The sequence below is a fragment of the Vanessa cardui genome, chromosome 5 (assembly GCF_905220365.1).
Source record: "Vanessa cardui chromosome 5, ilVanCard2.1, whole genome shotgun sequence".
Taxonomy (NCBI): domain Eukaryota; kingdom Metazoa; phylum Arthropoda; class Insecta; order Lepidoptera; family Nymphalidae; genus Vanessa; species Vanessa cardui.
In genome coordinates, this window is record NC_061127.1 from 10816810 (window position 1) to 10838050 (window position 21241).

Consider the following 21241-nt stretch of genomic DNA (forward strand, 5'->3'; position numbering starts at 1 on the left):
GAAAAACATTTACCAAACGGTATTTTTCAATGAGCCTTTTTACATTTTAGCTTATACTTCTTTCCGGAAAACAGCAGAACTCTCGAACAATTCGTCATAATAAAACTTGAAGTGGGCACCGTGAAGGGTTTGCAGGAATTCATAAATATGAAGGCGGTAGCGAAGTTGACTAGTGTTATGGCAATCGGAAGGAATTTGAGCAAAACGACTGCCTGATTCACTTGCATGATGTCGCTCTCCCAGTATGAAAAGGCTCCAGTGATACGGAATACCTATAAAATATTTTCATTATTTACCAACTCTGTAAATTTTGCGTGAAAACTTATGTGGAGTAGATATTTTGCTATTCTGATCTTAGCTGTGTTTCGGATTGAAGGTTGGGTTAATTTGAAAATAATAAGTACAATCATTTTTTAGATACAATTTTTGACAGTCCATCGACGGCGTGTAAAGGGCTTAAATTACAATTTTACAGATAATTAAAATGATATGATATGAATATATTTAATATTTATGAAAAAAATTGGAGTTCCATCCCAAATGTAAGTTAATAATAATTGTGTGGTGATAAGTACGTAGTAGGGATTTGTGCAAGCCCGTCTACATAGGTATCACACAACCTTAATATTTCTAAAGAGTCGTATTTATTGTACATACTAAAAGGTGAGTTATCCAGGGTAACAAGAACTGACGTAACATCTTAGTTCAAAATATTGGTGGCGTATTGGTGATGTAAGGAACAGTAAATATTTCTTACGACGCCATTGTCTATAGGTGGTCGTCACCATTTACCATCAGGTGGCCCATTGTGGTGTGTTCTGTTTCTTGGTGTGTTGAGTGGTTTGTTCGCCTACCTGTATCATAAAATAACAATAATATGAAGCAAATACCAAAAGTATACGATTAATCCTGCAAAGATCTGTATCAGCGTGTTCATTCACAACTTTAAACTGGAAAATAAATTAGTATTAATAGATGACACTTGGTTATAAGTATTCCGAAATCTACATATCATTAAGTTAGTTGATAAATTAAACAAAGTAATATATAGTAAAACTAAATGTACAAATTATGAGCACAAGGAATAATAGCAAGAACGCTAATAACATCTCTCCGTTGAATTGCAATTCCGATTCCTCTGGCGAAAAGTGCACCGCGGATCACGAACGAACTGAGAAAATAAAACGAGAGAATCTACATTATCAAATAATAAAAGTTAAATTTGCTCTCACCAGTTCTTCGAAAGGAAAAACGCTTATGAAATCCAAAAGGAAAGCGTGCTTCAAATACCTCGTCGTTGTTAAAAATGGATGTGTTATTAACAATGATCTGTCGTCATAATATGCCACATAAGCCATTATTATAATGTCGAGATATAATACTATGTCAACCCAACTGTATATACCAATGTTCTTGCTCTGTTTTGTCTAAAAACATAAGGACATATATTTTTAGGTTTTTAATTTTATTTTTCTAATCTCCTGTATAGTAAGGAAAACTGGCGTTTGAAATTTGGTCACATATAACCACCAATTTGCTATGGAGTAGCGCAGTGGATCAACTTCTTATCAAAAAGAAAGCCTTTGCTCTTGAGTCATATATAAGCTTTTACTATAAAGTATATTTAACTTAATCTATTTGTGATTATTGGTCAAATCTGACAAATAAATATTTAACAATTGAACGAATTTATTACACAGACTTTTGATTCTGATAATAATGATAACTAAACAATACTTCATTGAATGTGTTAAAGTACTAAAATTAAATAATAGCCTTATCAGTAAGGTTTTTTTATAATATTCAATATATAATATTTTCATACAACTATTTCTAATTTATTTTCATTGAAATCCTTTGTTACCAAAATTACAATGGTCGATGCATATTCGGGTATAATTAAAATTTGACAACAACGCATAATTACGTTACACGTAACTTAATAATTACGTTTATAAATATTTAATATTTCAGTAACAATGTTTTACCGTTATACAATGTTAAAACTTACAGCAATGTTATAGGGTACGATCAGCACGTAATATATGGCCATTATAAATCTCACTGTGCACCAGAATTTTAAAAATAATCCATGCGGAGTAATGCATCCAGGAAGGAAGAAGTATCTTAAGTATCTATAATAAAAATAAAATCAACTTTATAATATATTAGTGTGTTTTATAGTTAGCTAGTTATCGCGCGCAGTTTTACTTGTGTTATAGTAGCAGGTCAGGTATTAGGCATAAAAAAGTAGCCTTATATACTTCTATGGAATTGAAGCTTGCTTGTCGCTTTGTCATGAAAGAGCTGATAGACAGAGTTACTTTTATAATATTAGTATGGAATATATATAATCTCAATGCTAAATTGTACGACGTTAAAGTGTTAAAACAACATAGCGATATATTTAATTTTTTTGTAAGAAAATAAGAACTATTTTGACACTTGACTTAACTTTATAATACAGAACGAGGAAGATTTTACAAAAAAAGAAGTTACGAAATAAATAAAATTTTAACGAAAAGAAAAACCGACTTCAAACAAAACACTATTTTAAAACAAATGAATATGCACGAAAAAGTAATAAAAATAATTGCGTATTCAACATATTTTTTAGAGTCTTCCTAAGTTAAATGAAATGAAAAATATTAGACTACTTAAAAGTCGATTAACGATTATATCATGTAGTTATAGTTATTGGTATATTTTGAGCCGGTGTCAGCCACGGTGCCCTTGCCCCAACAATCAAAAGAAAGAAGCGATACGAGCCCCTTGATTGATCGATCCAGTATATTATTGTGTAAAAGGTAATTTGTAAAAAACATATTTGTTAAAGTATTCTCGTATTGTTTTTTGATAGATATACTATAGGGTTTTATTGGCTGACACCGACTCCAAATATAACAATAATTATAACTACATGATATAATCGTTAATCGACTTTTAAGTAGTCTAATATTTTTCATTTCATTTAACTTAGGAAGACTCTAAAAAATATGTTGAATACGCAATTAATTTTATTACTTTTTCGTGCATATTCATTTGTTTTAAAATAGTGTTTTGTTTGAAGTCGGTTTTTCTTTTTGTTAAAATTTTATTTATTTTTTGATTTTAAGTGAAGCTGATGTTGACTAACTAATTTTTTTTAATATGGATAGATTAAGCGTTCCGTTTATATGAGTCAGAAACTACTTCGAGGACAATTTCAAAGGAAACTTGCGAATAAAGCAAAAATAGACTTTCGAAAATGCGGATTTAATACGTCACGCGGCGTAAACTACAAGGATCCCTCGAAAGAGCTGTAATCGAACTCAGCAAAAAAACTTTGAAAAAGACCAACTATATTTCGTACATCATATGACATCACATCACATACACAAAATTTGATTAAAGATAGTAAGAAATTCTGCCCCATATCGCACCCTAACTGCGAGCCGTATAGGAGTTCCATCACTACATAGTATAAAACGAAGTCGCTTTCTCTGTCCCTATATCTTTAAATCTACGCAACGGATTTTGATGAGGTTTTTTTTAAAAGATAATGTGATTCAAGGGGAAGGTTTGTGTATATAATACATGAACAATATAGTAAAGAAACACTGATAATTTTAGAAGTTTGCGATGTGATGTCGTAAATACACAAATTCTGTAGTATATTTAGTATCAGTATTGCACCCGTGCGAAGCCGGGGTGGGTAGCTAGTTGATTATAATATTCGACTATGATAATTACATAAACATAACCACATTACGGAAGGTGACTCAAATATTCAAATAACCCATAAATAAAAGATTCGACCGAGTATCGCTAACGTGCTCCTCAGAATTGTTCCGTTCCCTTCCGTTCCGTTACTTTGTCATGGATCATGTGCTCAGAACCTTACCAAACTTTCACCAAATTAACCTTGAAGTATATATTTTATAATAAAAAAAGAATTATCAAAATTGGTTAACGTGATTTTCAGTTATTCACCTATTTGTCGCGTATATACGTAATGCAAATTTAAGACTTATGTCGTTTTCACATGGATACCATCATCGGAAAAAAAAATAAAAAAAATGGGACCCCACGGGAAGCACTACCTTTCAAACAAAAAAAAAATTATCAAAATCGGTCCACCCAGTGAAAAGTTATGAGGTAACAAACATAAAAAAAAAAAAAAAAAAAAAAAAAAATACAGACGAATTGATAACCTCCTCCTTTTGGAAGTCGGTTGAAAAGAAATCTAATCGTCAACGTTTTAACGTTCATGTATTTTTACTAAATGTCATTTTTTTTTCATTATATTAATATCATACCTCATAACGCCAAGCTTATCAAAAGCCTGTATATATTGACGTCTCTGCCGCCGCCCACTCACTACCACAAAACTCTCTTTTATTTCTTGCTAAAATCAAAACAAACTTTGTTATTCAAACATGTCATCAAACGGCTATAATTATAATTGAATTACAAAAAGAGAAGTCAAGGATTTCGCTAACATTTAAACTTTACTTTATGTTATAAAGAAATTAAATTTGTTTCTTGATATGTCTAAATAAATAATTTATAAAAAAATGAAATCGACTACAAAATTAGAAACTGTTACTGAACTAGAAATACTACTAGACCGTTTTTAATGAAGGTTACACTGTTCCATAAGTAGAGGGGTACCGTAGACTAAAAATGATCGTCTCAATACGACTTTTTGCTTTCGAGAAATTCTTAAGCAAACTTACTAGCATCCACTTACGAAATTAAGTACACATGCTTGGAAACCTAACTGGATCACCATAGTCAAATACAATTAAATTACAATGTTACATACATACATGTCGAACTGTTAACCTCCTTTTTTAAAAGGCGGTTAAGAAAAACTAATAAAACTACATTATTCTTCAGTGTTTCATCAAATTCTTTATTCAAAATTATGCACTCGAAAGCTGGATAGGTCGATAGTTTTTATAAACAATATATAAGAAAGCGAAAAGTAAATAACAACACTCACAAGAAACTTACTTACGAGTATATACATCGTCAATATATCAAAACTTGCAGGAGGGATAACGTTACTCTACTTTTTACATATCGGTCGAGTCTTACGTTCATAAAAACTTACAATCATTTCAAAACTATTCGTTTCGTGTATTTTCTTTGTCCGACAAAGATCACGAAATATCGCAATACATTTACAAATCGACGAAGTGAGTAATGGTATATGTTCCCAATTGTTTTATTTTTATAAGTTTCATGTGGATAGTATCGATAGAGAGCCGAGACGGCCCAGTGGTTAGAACGCATGCATCTTAATCGATGATTACGGGTTCAAATCCACGCAAGAACCACTGAATATTCATCTGCTTAATTTATGTTTATAATTCATCTCCTTCTCGGCGGTGAATGAAAACGTCGTAAGGAAACCTGCATGTGACAACTTTCATAGAAATTCTGCCACGTGTATTCTAACAATCCACATTGGAACAGCGTGGTAGAAAATGTTCCAAACCTTCTCCTCAAAGGGAGAGGAGGCCTTTGGCCCAGCAGTGGGAATTTACAGGCTGTTGTTGTTGTGTTTACAAAATACCACATATACTAACATTATAAATGCGAAAATACGTCTTTCGGTTTTCCTTCACTGCTGAGCACGAGATGAATTATAAAGACAAATTAAGCACATGAATCAGCGGTGCTTGCCTGGGTTTGAACCCGCAATCATCGGTTAAGAGGCACGCGTTCTAACCACAGGGCCATCTCGACGCCCACTGGACCATCTCGACTCGTTTTTGCAAATACTTACGGTAATTCTGTTCGTCTTTGTGTCTATTTTACCGACAAGAGGCTTACTCTCTTCGAATTGTGACGCCAGTTTACGTATAGCAGGATTTTTGATTACCTAGCGAAATGTTACAAAACAGTTAATTTAAATAAACTATACGTCATAAGGAAGTGATAACTATAAATTCTAGCGTGTCTCTGTGTGTAACTGAAATAGCATTATTTTACAGTAGTGTGTGTCACCAAACTGATTTAAAAATAGAAAACATTATTTCTAAACGAATATTCTGAATATGAACTCCAAGCACGAATGAGTTTTTATATACTTGATTTTGTAATTCGAAACGTCGTTAGCGGTGAAAAGAAACATCATAAAGAACACATGAAGCCGCGTTTAAGTAGCGAAGCTCTAAACTTTTAAAAAAGGTGGCCATTGCTCAAAAATTAAATATTTACAAGCTCTTACATGATATGCAGTAGAAATAATGTATACTTTTTTCTAAGGCAAAAAAAGACATTATACTCGAATAAATAGATTAAGAATTAAACAGATATTATTAACTAAATGAAACAATTACTATCAAAGTAATCGCTATGCAAATTGCACAATATATTCAGTGTCATGGATAGTATTAAACACATGAATCATACGTTCATAATAGGCTGACTGATGTCAGGGAATGTGCTCCAGCTCCGTACGAGCGCGGTGTATTCAACATGCAGTAATATGCAGTTTGTCGTTGTCAAGACTGTATGTACCTGGATATGTTGGGTAATTTATAATTCGTAATATGAAACCTGCTTGAATAGTATGTATATCTAGTGACTAACTTTAAGGGCCAATATATTTATAATCCAGACTAAAAAAAGTTTATTTAGAACAAACATACAAAAGTTAATTAAATATTAAATAATGTCAATTAGAAAACGAAAGATTTACGTTACCATTTAATCAAATCAGATCTTATAAAAATAAAAGTGTTTACTTGGTGGGGCTTTGTGCAAGCCCGCCTGAGTAGATACCACACACTCATCAGATATTCTACCGCTAAATAACAATACTGCGTGTATTGTTGTGTTCCGGTTTGAAGGGTAAGTGAACCAGTGTAACTACAGGCACAAGGGACATAGCATCTTAGTTCCCAAGGTTAGTGGCGCATTGACGATGTAAGGAATAGTTAATATTTCTTACAGCGTTATTGACTATAGATGATGGTGACCACTTACCATCAGGTGGCCCAAATGCTCGTCCACTAACCTATTCCATAAAAAAAAATCTATACTACACTTGTGGTGTAGTATTTGAATTCATTTGGTAAATGCATTTTATTTATAATAAATAAATGTATTTTACTTTACATATCAATAATCGTACGTTATACCTTTGGAAGTCCATACAACATTTCCACCGTTCCGATATCACTGTTTGGCCCGATCGAACATTCAATTTTTCCATTATGGTTTAGTTTATTGCAATGACCCTATAAATTACATGATATTAATTTATAACACATTGATTAATGTAAAATCTAATCATATTTATAACGATTTTTTAATGTCATCAGTTTATATATTGATTATACCTGAATTACATCATCGTATAGAATCCATATCAGCTATATATGTATATAACCGTAATTGACAATGTAATTTATTAAGATTAATGTATTTGTATAATTTAGTTATTATATAAATAAATAAATATAAGACAACATCACATACATTACTCTGATCCCAATGTAAGTAGCTAAAGCACTTGTGTTATGGAAAATCAGAAGTAACGACGGTACCACAAACGCCCAGACCCAAGACAACATAGAAAACTAATGGTAATCTACAACGACTTTATAGAACTTTGAGGAGTTGGAAATATCAAGAATTTTTCTTTTAAACTTTCTTTGTGGTATTGCTTTGTGCAAGCCAGTCTGGGTAGCTACCACCCATTGCTCAGATATTCTACCGTTAGACGGTATTTATAACACATAGTACCTACTTAGAATGTTTGTGATCCGGTTTGAAGAGTGAGAAACTCAGTGTATTTACATTACAAGGGACATAACATCTTAGTTCCCAAGGTTGGCGGCGCGATGAAAGGAAAGGTTAATGTTTCTTACAGCACAATATGTCCGGATGGTAGTAACCACCTACCATCAGTTGGCGCATTATTTTCGTCCGTTTACCTATATTATATAAACATTGTATTTAGAAATAGTAATTATGCTAACCTTTTTCAAAATGTACATATCCCGTCCGATGTCGCCCGCATGTTGGACGATCTCATTGTCGGGTAGAACTATTGTCTTGGCATTAGACGCAACCGTCTGGAGGAAATCTCGACTGCAATTCTGTATTATTGTTACATTATTTCTCAAAATAATCATCTATCAGATCGTATCCAAAGAAAATGCTTCCTTAAGGAGATTTGCACTTAACTTTTTTATTTTGTTTGGAGACAATCCACATAGACATATACAAAACAAAGCTGCAGATACTTGAAAAAATATTACGCGCATCTAGATTTGACCATAATCTTTTTTTCTATAGTAGAAACTTAATAGAAGCTACGTGTAATATCACATTATTTGACTAAAGTAATAAATAGTAAACTAATAAAATGTAAGGTGAGCTTAATGCAATACTAAGATACTCAGAAATAATAGTTATATCCTCGACGTACCAATGGACTTGGACTTAATAAAATATTTTAAGTTTGAGAGTTGATAATAATAAATTTAAATCTTAAATAAATCAGACAAAACATACTTGGAAAACCGGACAGCATAAAAGTTTTTCAATCGTCTCCAATGATAAGATTTCCTGTTGAATGTTACTCGACATATCTTTAAATATTTCTTCATTAAGAACTGCGCTGTTGTAGTACCTTTTTAAATAAAAAATATCATTACATTATAACTCCAATTAATATGAAAATAAATATAAATATCAGTATCATGATAAAACTAATTGTCGCATTCGGTTTCGTTCGCGTTTTAGGAGCTTGGTTGTCATGTGTGAAAGAATGAAAGAATGCCTATATGCTTCCTTCGAGTTCAAGCTTGCTTCACAACAAATTTCATCAAATTGGGTTCATTAGTTTGCTCGTGAAAGAGCGACAGATAGACAGATAGAGTTACTTTCACATTTATAATATAAGAATAGATAAATAAACAGATATAACTAACTATAAATAAAAATGATTACCACTGAACGCAAAAGAATTTTTTCACTCGCGCCTTGATTTTACCGCTAACGTAGTTTACGGAGAGGAAATAAAATAGCTCCCTCATTGATTCCTGCAACAAGTTATCTCATCGTACAACTATATAAACGTTTGACATTTCTAAATGCCTTCTGAAAACATATTTGCTACTCACAATTTCTATGATTTTTGTTTAGATAGTAACACGTATAAATTAGCTATTGCTACTGTTATAAATATATTTTATTTGGTTAAAATATGTTTTATTTAAATATGTTTTATTTGGTTCGAAAATTTAAAACATTTATTTATTTTTTATTTATTTAAAATACTTTATTGCACAACACATAGAAATATATGGGAAATACAAATTATGAGATACATAGTGCGCAAAGGCGGTCTTATCGCTTATAGCGATCTCTCACAGACAACCTTTGGTGATAGGAGCTTAGAACGAAAACAGGCAAGTGAAGAAAAAGACATAGAAAAAGATAGATAGTATAATATAATAATATTTATACTAAGGTATAATAATAAACTACACATAAATACTCCCCAATAATACACACATAGAAATATAATACATATATATCAAAATATGTATACATAATTATAACAACAACAAACAACAACAACAGCCTGTAAATTCCCACTGCTGGGCTAAAGGCCTCCTCTCTCTTTGAGGAGAAGGTTTGAAACATATTCCACCACGCTGTTCCAATGCGGGTTGGTGGAATACACGTGTGGCAGAATTTCTATGTTTGTCACATGCAGGTTTCCTCACGATGTTTTCCTTCACCGCTGAGCACGAGATGAATTATAAAGACAAATTAAGCACATGAATCAGCGGTGCTTGCCTGGGTTTGAACCCTAAATCATCGGTTAAGATGCACGCGTTCTAACCACTGGGCCTTCTCGTCGCCATAATTATAAACTACATATTATTACATACTTGCATACATTATTCAGATATGGATAGGTAATAGTTTCTCAAACAATTCTTAAAGATTGCCAAGGATTTAGACTGTCGTATATCAATGGGGAGTGCATTCTAGAGTTTGACGGTTTTCACAGTGAAAGAGTGAAACATTTATGTAGAATAATCGAATATGATCGTAATTATGGTAACATGACGCTTGATAATATATTGCTCATTACCCAAATAGTTTAGTTCTTGTAACGACTATATGCTGATCTGATTTTAATAAATACGAAAAATAATCGAACGTTTATCTTAACTTTGCCTTCGTACAAACGATAAACTAATTATGTATGTGCATACGTAGATGAACTTATAAGTGTATTTTTTACATTCTACTTAACTAGCTACGTCGAAAGATTTCAGTCCCTTGAAAACAAAACTCCTACACCCCCGAGAGTAGTATAACGTGGTGCTACATAACTTTCCGAATAAATGAGATATCAACTCCAAAAAGATTGTTCAAGTTGACTTTCGATTAGTATAGTCCAAATGCGTCCAAACAAACTTACAAATTATTGACTCTTTATTTTAAGTGTATTCACAAAAAATATTAGATCAAGATTACGACCTCCGTGGTTGAGTAGTGAGTACACTAGGCCCCGGGTTCGATTCCCGGCCGCATCGATGTAGAAAAAGTTCATAAGTTTTCAATGTTGTCTTGGATCTGTGTGTTTGTGGTACCGTCGTTACTTCTGATTTTCCACAACACAAGTGATTTAGCTACATACATTGGGATCAGAGTAATGTATGTATAGTTGGCCAATATTTATTTAATTTAATTATTCGATAATTTTCTTTTATTTCCAAGATCTTTTAGAGACGATAAAATGTACAAAAATAGGTAACAAGTCTTAGTAGTAAAACGTTAAAAGCGACTATAGATTACCTTAAACTTTAATTTCCTTTGTGTTGATAAAACATAGATAGAACATATTTTTGCGATATAGAAACATGACAAATACGTTCCCAGTGCTATTAAAACTATAACCTAGGAACAAAGTAAATTAATTAAATGAGGAAATCATGAGCATCCTTTAGAAACAATGAAAACTATTGGTTAAAATATAAAGCTCGGAGATGCTTTGTTATAATTGGAGTGGGTTTTTTTTAAATATATTATGGTACGTATAATAACAATGGTATATTTATTTTATTAACTGAAGTCTGGTTTTTAATGTTACTCCATATTTTATTTTCCATTATACTTACATAATAAAGAGGTTAATTTTGTTTGTATATAATTCTGGAACTCTTGATCAATTTCTAGAATGTTTTTTATTGATATCGATCGATATTTGTAAATGATATAGAGTATATATTATATTTATATTATTTACTTTATTGTGCCCGTGAAAAGCTGGGCTAGCTATTTTTTTTAAACAACAAAGCCAACAACAACAGCCCGTAAATTTCCTACTGTTGAGCCTCGTTTTCCTTCGAGGAGAAGGTTTGTAACATATTCCACCACGATGTTAAAATGCAGGATGGTGGAATACACATGTGGCAAAAATTCTAAAAAAATTGACAAACGCAGGTTTCCTCACGATGTTTTCCTTCACCGCCGAGCACGAGGTGAATTATACACACAATTTAAGCAAATAAATATTCAATTGTGCTTATTTGGGTTTGAACCAGCAATCATCGGTTAAGATGCACGCGTTCTAACCACTGGGCCATCTCCATTTTTTTTTAATTATCATTTATTTCGATGTTTTACATGTGCTACAATATTCTAAGTATTAAGAACCTGTATATGCATATAATAAATAATTTATACCAAGCCTAAATCCTCCAACCCTGGAGAAATATCTGAAGCTCCACTTCCAGTGAAAACAGATGTTCCAAACGAAAGGGCTGAAGAAATTGGAGTTTCATGTTTCGCGTTGTTCCTGACGAAAATCTTTGTCTCCCAATAAATCAGTAGACCCATCCATGTATTCTAAAATTGTCGTATAACGATTCAAGATATTATTTTGGCTATGAATTGATATCTACATGTGTTATAGGGCTTTATTAAAGATGGCTTGACAGCTGTAGTTAGGTTCTCACAGCTGAGTTGAAGACTTCTTTCGGGGATACGGTTCGAAAATTATTCCACCAAGCTGTACATTGCAGATTATCATCTGACACGTGCGGATTTGCGTCACCGTAGAACACGAAATCATTTATGAACACAAATTATGTCGAGAAGAAACGGCAAGAGACTCAATAGTAACCCGTTTCAATATTTAAAAATAAAAAGTCAAGGAAAACTAAATTCAATTTATACTTCTCTACAGAGGTTTTTTGGGCAGGCGAACAGGTACAAAAGGCATCCTGACCAGTAGGAGAATATCATGAACAGTAAAAAATACTTCATCAAACATAAAAACTGAAAAAAAATCATAATCATTACTATTCACATATAAATATAAACGTAAACATATATAAATCTTTTCGTTTGCATTTCATTATCTATACACATTACAAAATTGGAGTGTATGTTTGTAATATTAAAATAGCCCTTGTTTACTCAATGTATATGTATATACGGTACATATTCCAAATTAACATATTTTACAATTTTTGTCGGTCTGTCTGTCTGGTTTTTTTCGGCTAATCTCTGAAACAGTTGGACCGATTTTGACGAGACTTTCACTGGCAGATAACTGATACATATAATAGGGAGTAACTTAGGCTACAGTAATATTTCTTTGTTAAATTCAAACGCGTATAAGACCGCGGGCATAGCTAGATCCTATAAATTATACTTTTTCACCTTGGCGTTCGTATTGAAGTTCCTTTGCCATTTCTCTAAGTAGTCCCATATGTGCCATACTTGTAAAATCGGAAACACGACGGCTATTTGAGAAGCAATCGATTCCCCGCTTGGGTCTAATGTATCAGTAAATATATACATAGGAAAGACCGAAAGAACGTCGAGATAAAAACCAACAGTGGACATTTTCTCCTCGGCTATCTCTCTGACTGTTTCCTTTCTCACATTCTGAAATTTAAACGACTTCAATTTATCATGAATATAATGGAAATTAATTTGCATGTTAAAAATGAAATGTGATTTCGTTTTATGTTTAAGTATGAAAAACTCTGTAAAATATATAGTTAGATTTTTTAATGTCATAGTAAAAAAAATGGGAGACACAGATAGAATGGTAAGTGCTAGTAATTCTTATTATAATTATAATACTTAAACTCAAACTCAAATTGTTTTATTCAATATAGAAGAATTACACTTTTTTATTGATGGTCAACTGAAACAGTACCACCGGTTCGGAAAATAAAATACCCTGAGAAGAACCGGCGAAAGGAAATCAGCGGGTTCTTTTTTGTCTCATATATTATATAAACAATTTAAATGAAATGAAATAGCCAGGAGGCGATCGTTTAATTCCCAAGGTCTGTCTCATTAATTGTATAATAACATTTTTTTTTTTTTAATTTGACAACAGAGGAATTTTGAACGCTTCCTGGGATCCTGCTGTAGAACCGTATACATTGCCCCACAAAAGAGTTACTGACTATTCAGTCGAGTAACAGGAGTAACGAGTTTGTGTTTGTTCCTTATACCAATGCTATGAGTATCGCATTTTCTCATAAAATCATTAATATTTTTTCGTACATACATAACATTACAGAATATATATTGAGAAGCAACATTTAATATTTTGATTTCTTTAAATTTATTCCTTAACGATTCTTTAGCTCCTAGGTTATAGATTGACTTAAATAGTTTTAATATACAAAAATGAGTGTTTAGTTTAAGTTATTATTAATAATTATAATTATTTTTGATAATGTTCGGTAGACTGACTAATGATGGTAGGTTACCACCGTCTATAGGTAATGGCGCTGAAAAAAATAATAACCAATTCTTATATAACCAATGCGCCAAATTGTTCTAACTTGTTATGTCCCCTGTGCTTATATTTAACCTGCCTTACTCACCCTTCAAACCGGAACAAAACAACACTATGTCTAGCTGTTTACGTATCCAGCGCCAAGTGAACCAGGTAAGTAAACAAACAACAATTATTCCACAAACTCAATCAGAGCTCTTATCGAATGAGTTTTCTTTTTATTATTATTATTTTATGTACGGGGATATTAAAGGAATGTTATAAATATATATATTTAAATTAAATTTTAATAAAAAAATAGTTATCAATTGGATTTGAAAGTTACTCGTTGATTTTTTTAAATGATTTTTTTTGGTTGACTTTATTTACAGGTACATCTGAATGTATGGATTGTGTGCATTTAAATTTGAAGTAAATATGTTTATTTTTTATAAATCATATATAAAAAAATGTTAATACGCCAAGGATAAGACACAATACGCTCAAAAATTAAAAAATATACGTACATTATAATAAAACTGTATTGAAATTACAGTCTTAAAACTTAACAAAATAAATAAAACCTCGACCAAATTTTTTTATGTAGTTACTCAAAATAGAACTACTATCTATTTCGAATATTTCAAAAGCTGAAAAGCACACTAACTCACTTTCTCAACAACGGCGGTAGTGAGCTGAATATAAATATTGAGTAACAAGCCAGCAATCACGATCGTGTTCACGACCCGCTCCCAGTCGGACTGCAAGGAATCGGTCCAGTGAGGACACATTACACACACGAATAGCACCAACAAAAAGTGAGTTACATCGAACATATTCGTCTGGAAATAAATATAAAGATCTAGTAACATTATCTACTTTTTCATCTAATCATATTCATTGAATATTTTCCCTCTATAAATTGTAAAAAAAGGTGTACGTCTACAGTAAACTTTGAAATGGATTATTCATATTATTTAGTTATTGGAAGCAAAGGGTTTTCCCAAATTTCGGCAAATACCTAAAATTAGACAGGAACCTAAAATTATCTTGGTGGTAGGGCTTTGGGCAAGCCCGTCTGTGTAGGTACCACCACCACTCATCAGTTATTCTACCGCCAAATACTCAGTATAGTTGTGTTCCGGTTTGAAGGGTGAGTGTAACTACAGGCACAAGGTACATAAGATCTTAGTTCCCATGGTTGGTGGCACATTGACGATGTAAGGAATAGTTAATATTTCTTACAGCTTAATTGTCTATAGGTGATGGTGACCACTAACCATCAGGTGGCCCATATGTTCGTCCGCCAACCTATATCATAAAAAAAGCCTCCTCGCCTCTTAAGAAGATTTTGTAGATTTGGCGAAATTCAGATAGGTGAATGCGTTTTTTAGCTTAATCAGGTGATTGTTGAATTTATAAAACAATTGTGTTTGTTTTGAACGGGTGCATTTTAGCCAATGACCTTTCGTTACGAGCGTACCATCACTCCTGAAGTCAGTGACCAAGATTATACGAAAACAATTTCTTTTTCAAACATGTTTTCCAAATTTACATGACCTTATAATCATTAATTTCTTTTCTACGTACGAAATCAGTATTCGGTTCCAGAATCCAAGGGAAATTCGAGCGAAGACAAATTCGAGGTTTATCTACCGTAGTAACGTGACTAGACATATGGTATAATTCCAAGTAGTCGGTAGTAAATTTCCGCTGTTTTTCATTATTTTCGTCTATAAAAAAATCAAAATGAATTCTTAAAATGTAGTTAATATAAAACGTTGTTGATGTCTATATTAACGAAGCGTAAATCAACTTTGAAAATTATTACTCCGTAAATATTTACATAAATTATTATTCGAAGTGGATTTAATCACTTATTGTTTGTTTATAATTTTTTTTTTCTAAAAGTAGGAACGTACATAGTCGCTTATATTTAAAATATTTTCTTAAAGCTGCGCTGTATATAGAAAGTGATTTTCATCTTTAACACAAATTACAACCGAATATAATGCTTAAGACCATTTCAAGATTCAAATATTTAGTGTAAATAAGTTAAATAAAAATTATTTTATAAGTATTTCTTATTGTTTTATTTGTATTTAAAAACTTATCTTCACGAAATTAGTAATTTTAGTTGCAACATAATTTAGTAAATTAATGAATATCAAACAAAAGTAATACTAATATTATATTTTTAGTTAATTCGAAATGCCAGACAAATATATGGTCAGGATATTGACAAAAATATATCCCTTATTATTATATTAGTTAAGATCCTAAAACTGACTTCGGACCTTTTGAACCTAGAATACATATTAAACCAAGGCAGCAGTTACCTTTGTAATACATGTGTGAATCATCTACAAAAGTAGGATCTTCTTCTTCGACTCCACTTAAATGATCTTTAAGTAACTTCATTGGTCGGTAGCGTATTCTAATCAATCTCGAATCGTTTTGATCGTATTTAGTGATAGCGGTCTGAAACCAAAAATGTCGCAGACTGTGAGATAATGTAATCATAATGTCGTCCTTGTCGAAGTCTTATTGAAATATCTCATAGAATAACTACTTACGACGAATGTAATAGAGACCTATTATGATTCGATTTGACAGAAATCTGAGCCAATTGAAGAAAGACCAGGCAGACGACGAGAAAGGCTGTCAATTTTCTAGACTGATATGCATTTTTTTGCTTGAACCGAATTTTGAACATCATGTGCAGCTTTTTAAGCTAGTCACTAGACTAACAGTATTAAAATGAATGGGGAAAAGACGTCTATTTATTGAAGTAGTAAAGTAAAGTAAAGTAACAGCCCGTAAATTTTCTACTGCTGGGCTAAGGCCTCCTTTTCTATTAAGGAATGTATTTGAAACATATTCCACCATGATATTCCAATGCCGGTTGGTAAAATGCACATGTGGCAGAAATTTGAAAAACATGCAGGTTTCCTCACGATGTTTTCCTTCACTCCCGAGCTCGAAGTGAATTATAAATACTGGTGTTTGCCTGGGTTTGAACCCAAAATCGTCGGTTAAGATGCACTCTTTCTAACCACTGGGCTATCTCATTTATTCAAGCGTTCTCTTGAATAACCACACAATTTAATAGCTTGTAATATTATAAAATAACTTATCAAATAAATTTAGTAAATGATTATAAAAAGATGATAGATAAAAAGTAAAAATAAAGGCCATCTAAAAATCTTCTCAAAATCGAACCCGCGACCCTCGATTGAGATCTCGTGCCCTATCCGCTTTGCCATCGCGGCCCAACTTCATAAATGTAAGTTTCATATTGTTTTGAGACGTCTCGAGAGCAGACTGGAGACTAACGTCAGCCTTACGTCTACTCGGGCTGATATTAAACAACGCTAAAATTTCATATTACACTTTGATATTGTGAAATATTATTCCTATATAATTTTTATAAAACAAATCAATTATTATACGACATTTATTTATTTCATATTTATTTGTTTCATCACTATCCCGTCTGCCTCTTACTAAGTTATTTAAAATTCAATTTATAATTACGATTACTTACAATTATTATCGAAGTTTTACTGTACTTTATTTATTTATTTATTTATTAAGATACACCATCGACTTATCATAATAACTAACACAATATTATAATGCACTAAATATACAATCCAGTATGATTTGCCTTTACAGGTGTATACAACATTGTTGGCATTTGTTTCTGTGCGATTACATGATGCTATTAAGGTATCATCTAAATAGTATAAAACTAAAACAAAACAAAACAAAATAAAGCTAGGTGCAAACGAAGTTAAAAATTTAGAATTAAATTAATAACAATATTAATCCACTTAATCTAGATGAGATAGAGAAGAAAAGTGCAACAAATAATTATTAACTATACAATCATTCTTCGTCATAAATAACATCTAAACACTTTCTAACAAATTTGGCACAATCTTGAGGGTGAACGATATCGATGTCACCCTTAGACGAAAGTTCGTTATATGTTGCCATGAGTCTGTTCAAAGGAGAATATTTCCCTACGTTGGTCCTGGAACTTTTCAGACTAAAAATATTCGTAATAGGGTATCTTGGAATAGATCTTGGGACATTTATTGGGATCTGCTGGAGAATATCAGAACATAATATTTGACCATGGAAGAGCTTGTAAAGTATTTTAATGTCACTAATTTTTCGTCGTATCTCAAGAGAATCGAGCTTAAAGTAAGATAACCTGGTACGATAATCGGCACGGTAGGGACAATTGCGATCTTTATAAGCCAAGAAACGAGTGAAGCTACGTTGGACGCGTTCGATTCTATTAATGTGAACATTGTAGTAGGGGTTCCAGATAGGAGATGCATATTCGAGGTTACTGCGAATTAGTGCTTTGTACAGGGTCAAGTTAGAGGCAGGATTATTAAAATCTTTACAAATCCTTTTAACTAGTCCGGTTATCTTCCAGGCTCGTAATGTTATTTGGTCAATGTGTTCTACGAAACTTAATTTTTTGTCTAATAGGACACCTAGGTCTCTTACCGATGTGGGCGCACTAAGCGTTACATTATTAATTGAGTACTGAGAATACATAACGTGTTTTTTTTTAGTAAATCTTACATGATGGCACTTGGTTGCATTTAAATCCATTTTGTTGATTCTACACCAGTGGGAGATTGAATCTAGGTCTGCTTGTAAAAATTTAATATCGTCCATGGAGTCTATTGTATGATACAACTTTAAGTCGTCTGCGAATATAGAACATTTGCTATACTTAATATGGTTATTAATATCGTTAATGAACACCAGGAAAAGAATTGGGCCTAAATGTGAGCCTTGCGGTACTCCAGAGGTAGGAAAATATGCAAATGACTTGTATCCCTGCATAGTTACTCGTTGTGTTCTGTTGTACAAGTAAGACTTCACCCAGTTCAGAAGGTTTCCATGTATCCCGTAATATTTTAGTTTAGCCAATAGTATATTATGATTAACAGTATCGAAGGCACTACTGAAATCTGTGTAAATCGAGTCGATTACTTTATTACTATCGATACCATTTGCTAGATCAGTAGTATAGTTCAGAAGGTTTGTAACGGTGGATTTTTTAGAACAGAACCCATGTTGTTGACGTGATATCACGGTAGAAAAATGATTAGTCATTATTGGACAAATTATTCTTTCCAATAGTTTGGAAAATAAATTTAAAATAGAAATTGGGCGATAATTTTTTATATTTGATTTGTCACCTTTTTTATAGATGGGAACTACATTCGCGACTTTCCATTCACTGGGAAAGGTTGCTGTATTAATTGATTTTTCAAATAAGATTTTTAAAGGTAGGGTTAAATATTTATAATTTTTTTTAATAAAAAAAGCTGGTATCCCATCTGGTCCTGCTCCTTTACTCGGATTTAATGATTTTATTGCTCTTCGAACGTCTTGTTCAGTAATATCTACTTTATTAAGTGAAAGCTGGGGAAAACAGTCCCCCAAATCTGATTGTGCAGAGATATCGGTAGAAGAGAAAATGGAGGAGAATTGTCTGGCAAATAAATCACAGATTTCTTCTCCTTTACATGCCACCTTGTCGTTCAAAAACATTTCACCTGGGAGGTTGGAAGACATTCCTCGTTGTTGATTACTAAAAGACCAAAATTTGTTGGGATTTAATCTTAATGATAATTCTGTATTTGTAACGTAACGCGAGTAACAAGTTGTAGTTAAAGAGTCTACACGTTTGTTTAGTAGCCGAAGTTCAATTTCGTCTCGGGGATTTAAATATATTTTATATCTTTTGCGAATTTTTTCCCTTTCTCCTATCATTCTAATTAAGTTACGTGAAAACCAAGAGGGAACTCTACTATGATGCAATCTAAATTTTGGGATAGTTAGGTCTATTGCGGAGTATAGTATTTCGTAAAATTTGGAAACGGCAAGATCGACATCAGTAATTATTGACAATTCTTTATGCCAGTCAATTTTACTTAAACAAGACTGTAACAGAGAATAGTCTGCTTTTTTAAAATTATACCGAACTTGTATATTATTTCTTATATATTTCATTTTATTTATTTTAATATCTATGTCTATAGGGGGATGATGCAAATCGATTTTACTTATTGGAGTTTTGCTCTTCAGAATAGAAATACCATCAAAATTAGAGAGAATTAGATCAAGAACGCGGTCGTTATAATTTTTAATATGATTTATTTGTTTGAGATCATTTAGTGACATAAAGTCCACTAAGAGGTATCCCAAGTTACAATCATAGTTCGTAGGGCTCAAGCCGGGATACATGCTCTCATCGTAGACCCAATCTATGAAACCAAGATTGAAGTCACCTAGCAGTACAACGTTCTTAAAATTTGAGAGAAATACTTTATTGCAGTTTTCTAGAAGACCATCTAATACTGTAACAGTGACTGGTGGAGGGATGTAGATTGCACCAAATAAAGTCTCACCATCGTTATCTTCTAGTTTAACGGAAACCCATAGATCTTCAAAAGGACTTTCAAACCGTTGGATTCTCTTGGAGTGAAATCTTGTGGAAACAGCTATGACAACTCCGCCGCCAATTTTATTTGCCAGCATTGTTGATTTTCGATCCCTGCGATAGACGTTATAGTTGGAATTGAATAATTCACTATCGCAGACACTATCGTCTAACCATGTTTCGGTGCCCACAATCATGTCAAAATCTGTTGTTAATAAAGCCAATCTTATTTCTTTAGTTTTTGTTTTAAGACCTCTGAAATTCTGATAATATATTCTAAAATCAGCCATTGTGAAGGTGTTATATTCAGGATGATATAGAATCTTATAGTTTGTCTAACGTCTCATAAGACTTTATCTGTTTCGCTGGCGAATGTTCGTTTTTACGGACAAAAATACGCCCGCTTCGAATCCAAACAAACTCATAAGATTTTTCCCGGGCTACTTGTCTTGTTCGAGCGTGTAAAGCTTTGTAGTGCGGCGATAAATGTTCCGATACATAGACTGGTGTTTTAGTTCCAGTAAAACCCAAGTGCGTTGTATTTAATTTTTCGTTTGGGTTCTTTTTATTAAATTTGCTAACTGCTGCTAGAACTTCATCTCTAGACTTGACAGACAAAAGTTTTACTATGATAGCACGCGGTCTGCTGGTAGTATCATTCATCTTTCTTACGCGCGTACAAGAAGCTGCTTCAACGACCTGACTGGGAATCGAGATGACGCTGCACAACTGCTTTGCGATATTATTTAAATTCTCAGTTTTGCCCTCGGGTATACCATTAATTTCAATATTCGTCTCTCTTGCATGCTGTTCGATCAAGTTAAGTCTCTGTGAAAGTTCTCCTACCTTGATTAGAAGAGAATTGTTGCTGTTTGTTAAGAGTTTGACCTTCTCTTCTGATGTTTTAAGTTCGGTTTTCATGCGATCGTATTCATCACTCAAGAACTCTATTCCTGTCTTAAGATCTTTTAAAGTATTTAATTCAATTTTTA

The 21241-nt window shown here is 32.6% G+C and overlaps 1 protein-coding gene across 1 annotated transcript in view; it reads right to left on the reverse strand.

Annotated features, from left to right (window-relative positions):
- Positions 1–21241, reverse strand: part of LOC124529826 — a 51683-nt gene that overhangs the window by 17944 nt on the left and 12498 nt on the right. The window contains exons 12-29 of the mRNA XM_047103745.1: positions 16111–16252; positions 15362–15504; positions 14443–14613; positions 12694–12921; positions 12205–12306; positions 11713–11874; positions 10822–10923; positions 8956–9047; positions 8518–8635; positions 7980–8099; positions 7137–7235; positions 6406–6513; positions 5777–5872; positions 4299–4387; positions 2012–2135; positions 1233–1427; positions 891–950; positions 44–272 (exon numbers count right to left, since the gene is read on the reverse strand). Coding sequence (XP_046959701.1) covers positions 44–272; positions 891–950; positions 1233–1427; positions 2012–2135; positions 4299–4387; positions 5777–5872; positions 6406–6513; positions 7137–7235; positions 7980–8099; positions 8518–8635; positions 8956–9047; positions 10822–10923; positions 11713–11874; positions 12205–12306; positions 12694–12921; positions 14443–14613; positions 15362–15504; positions 16111–16252 — 2380 coding nt within the window. The remainder of the gene's footprint in view (positions 1–43; positions 273–890; positions 951–1232; positions 1428–2011; positions 2136–4298; positions 4388–5776; positions 5873–6405; positions 6514–7136; positions 7236–7979; positions 8100–8517; positions 8636–8955; positions 9048–10821; positions 10924–11712; positions 11875–12204; positions 12307–12693; positions 12922–14442; positions 14614–15361; positions 15505–16110; positions 16253–21241) is intronic.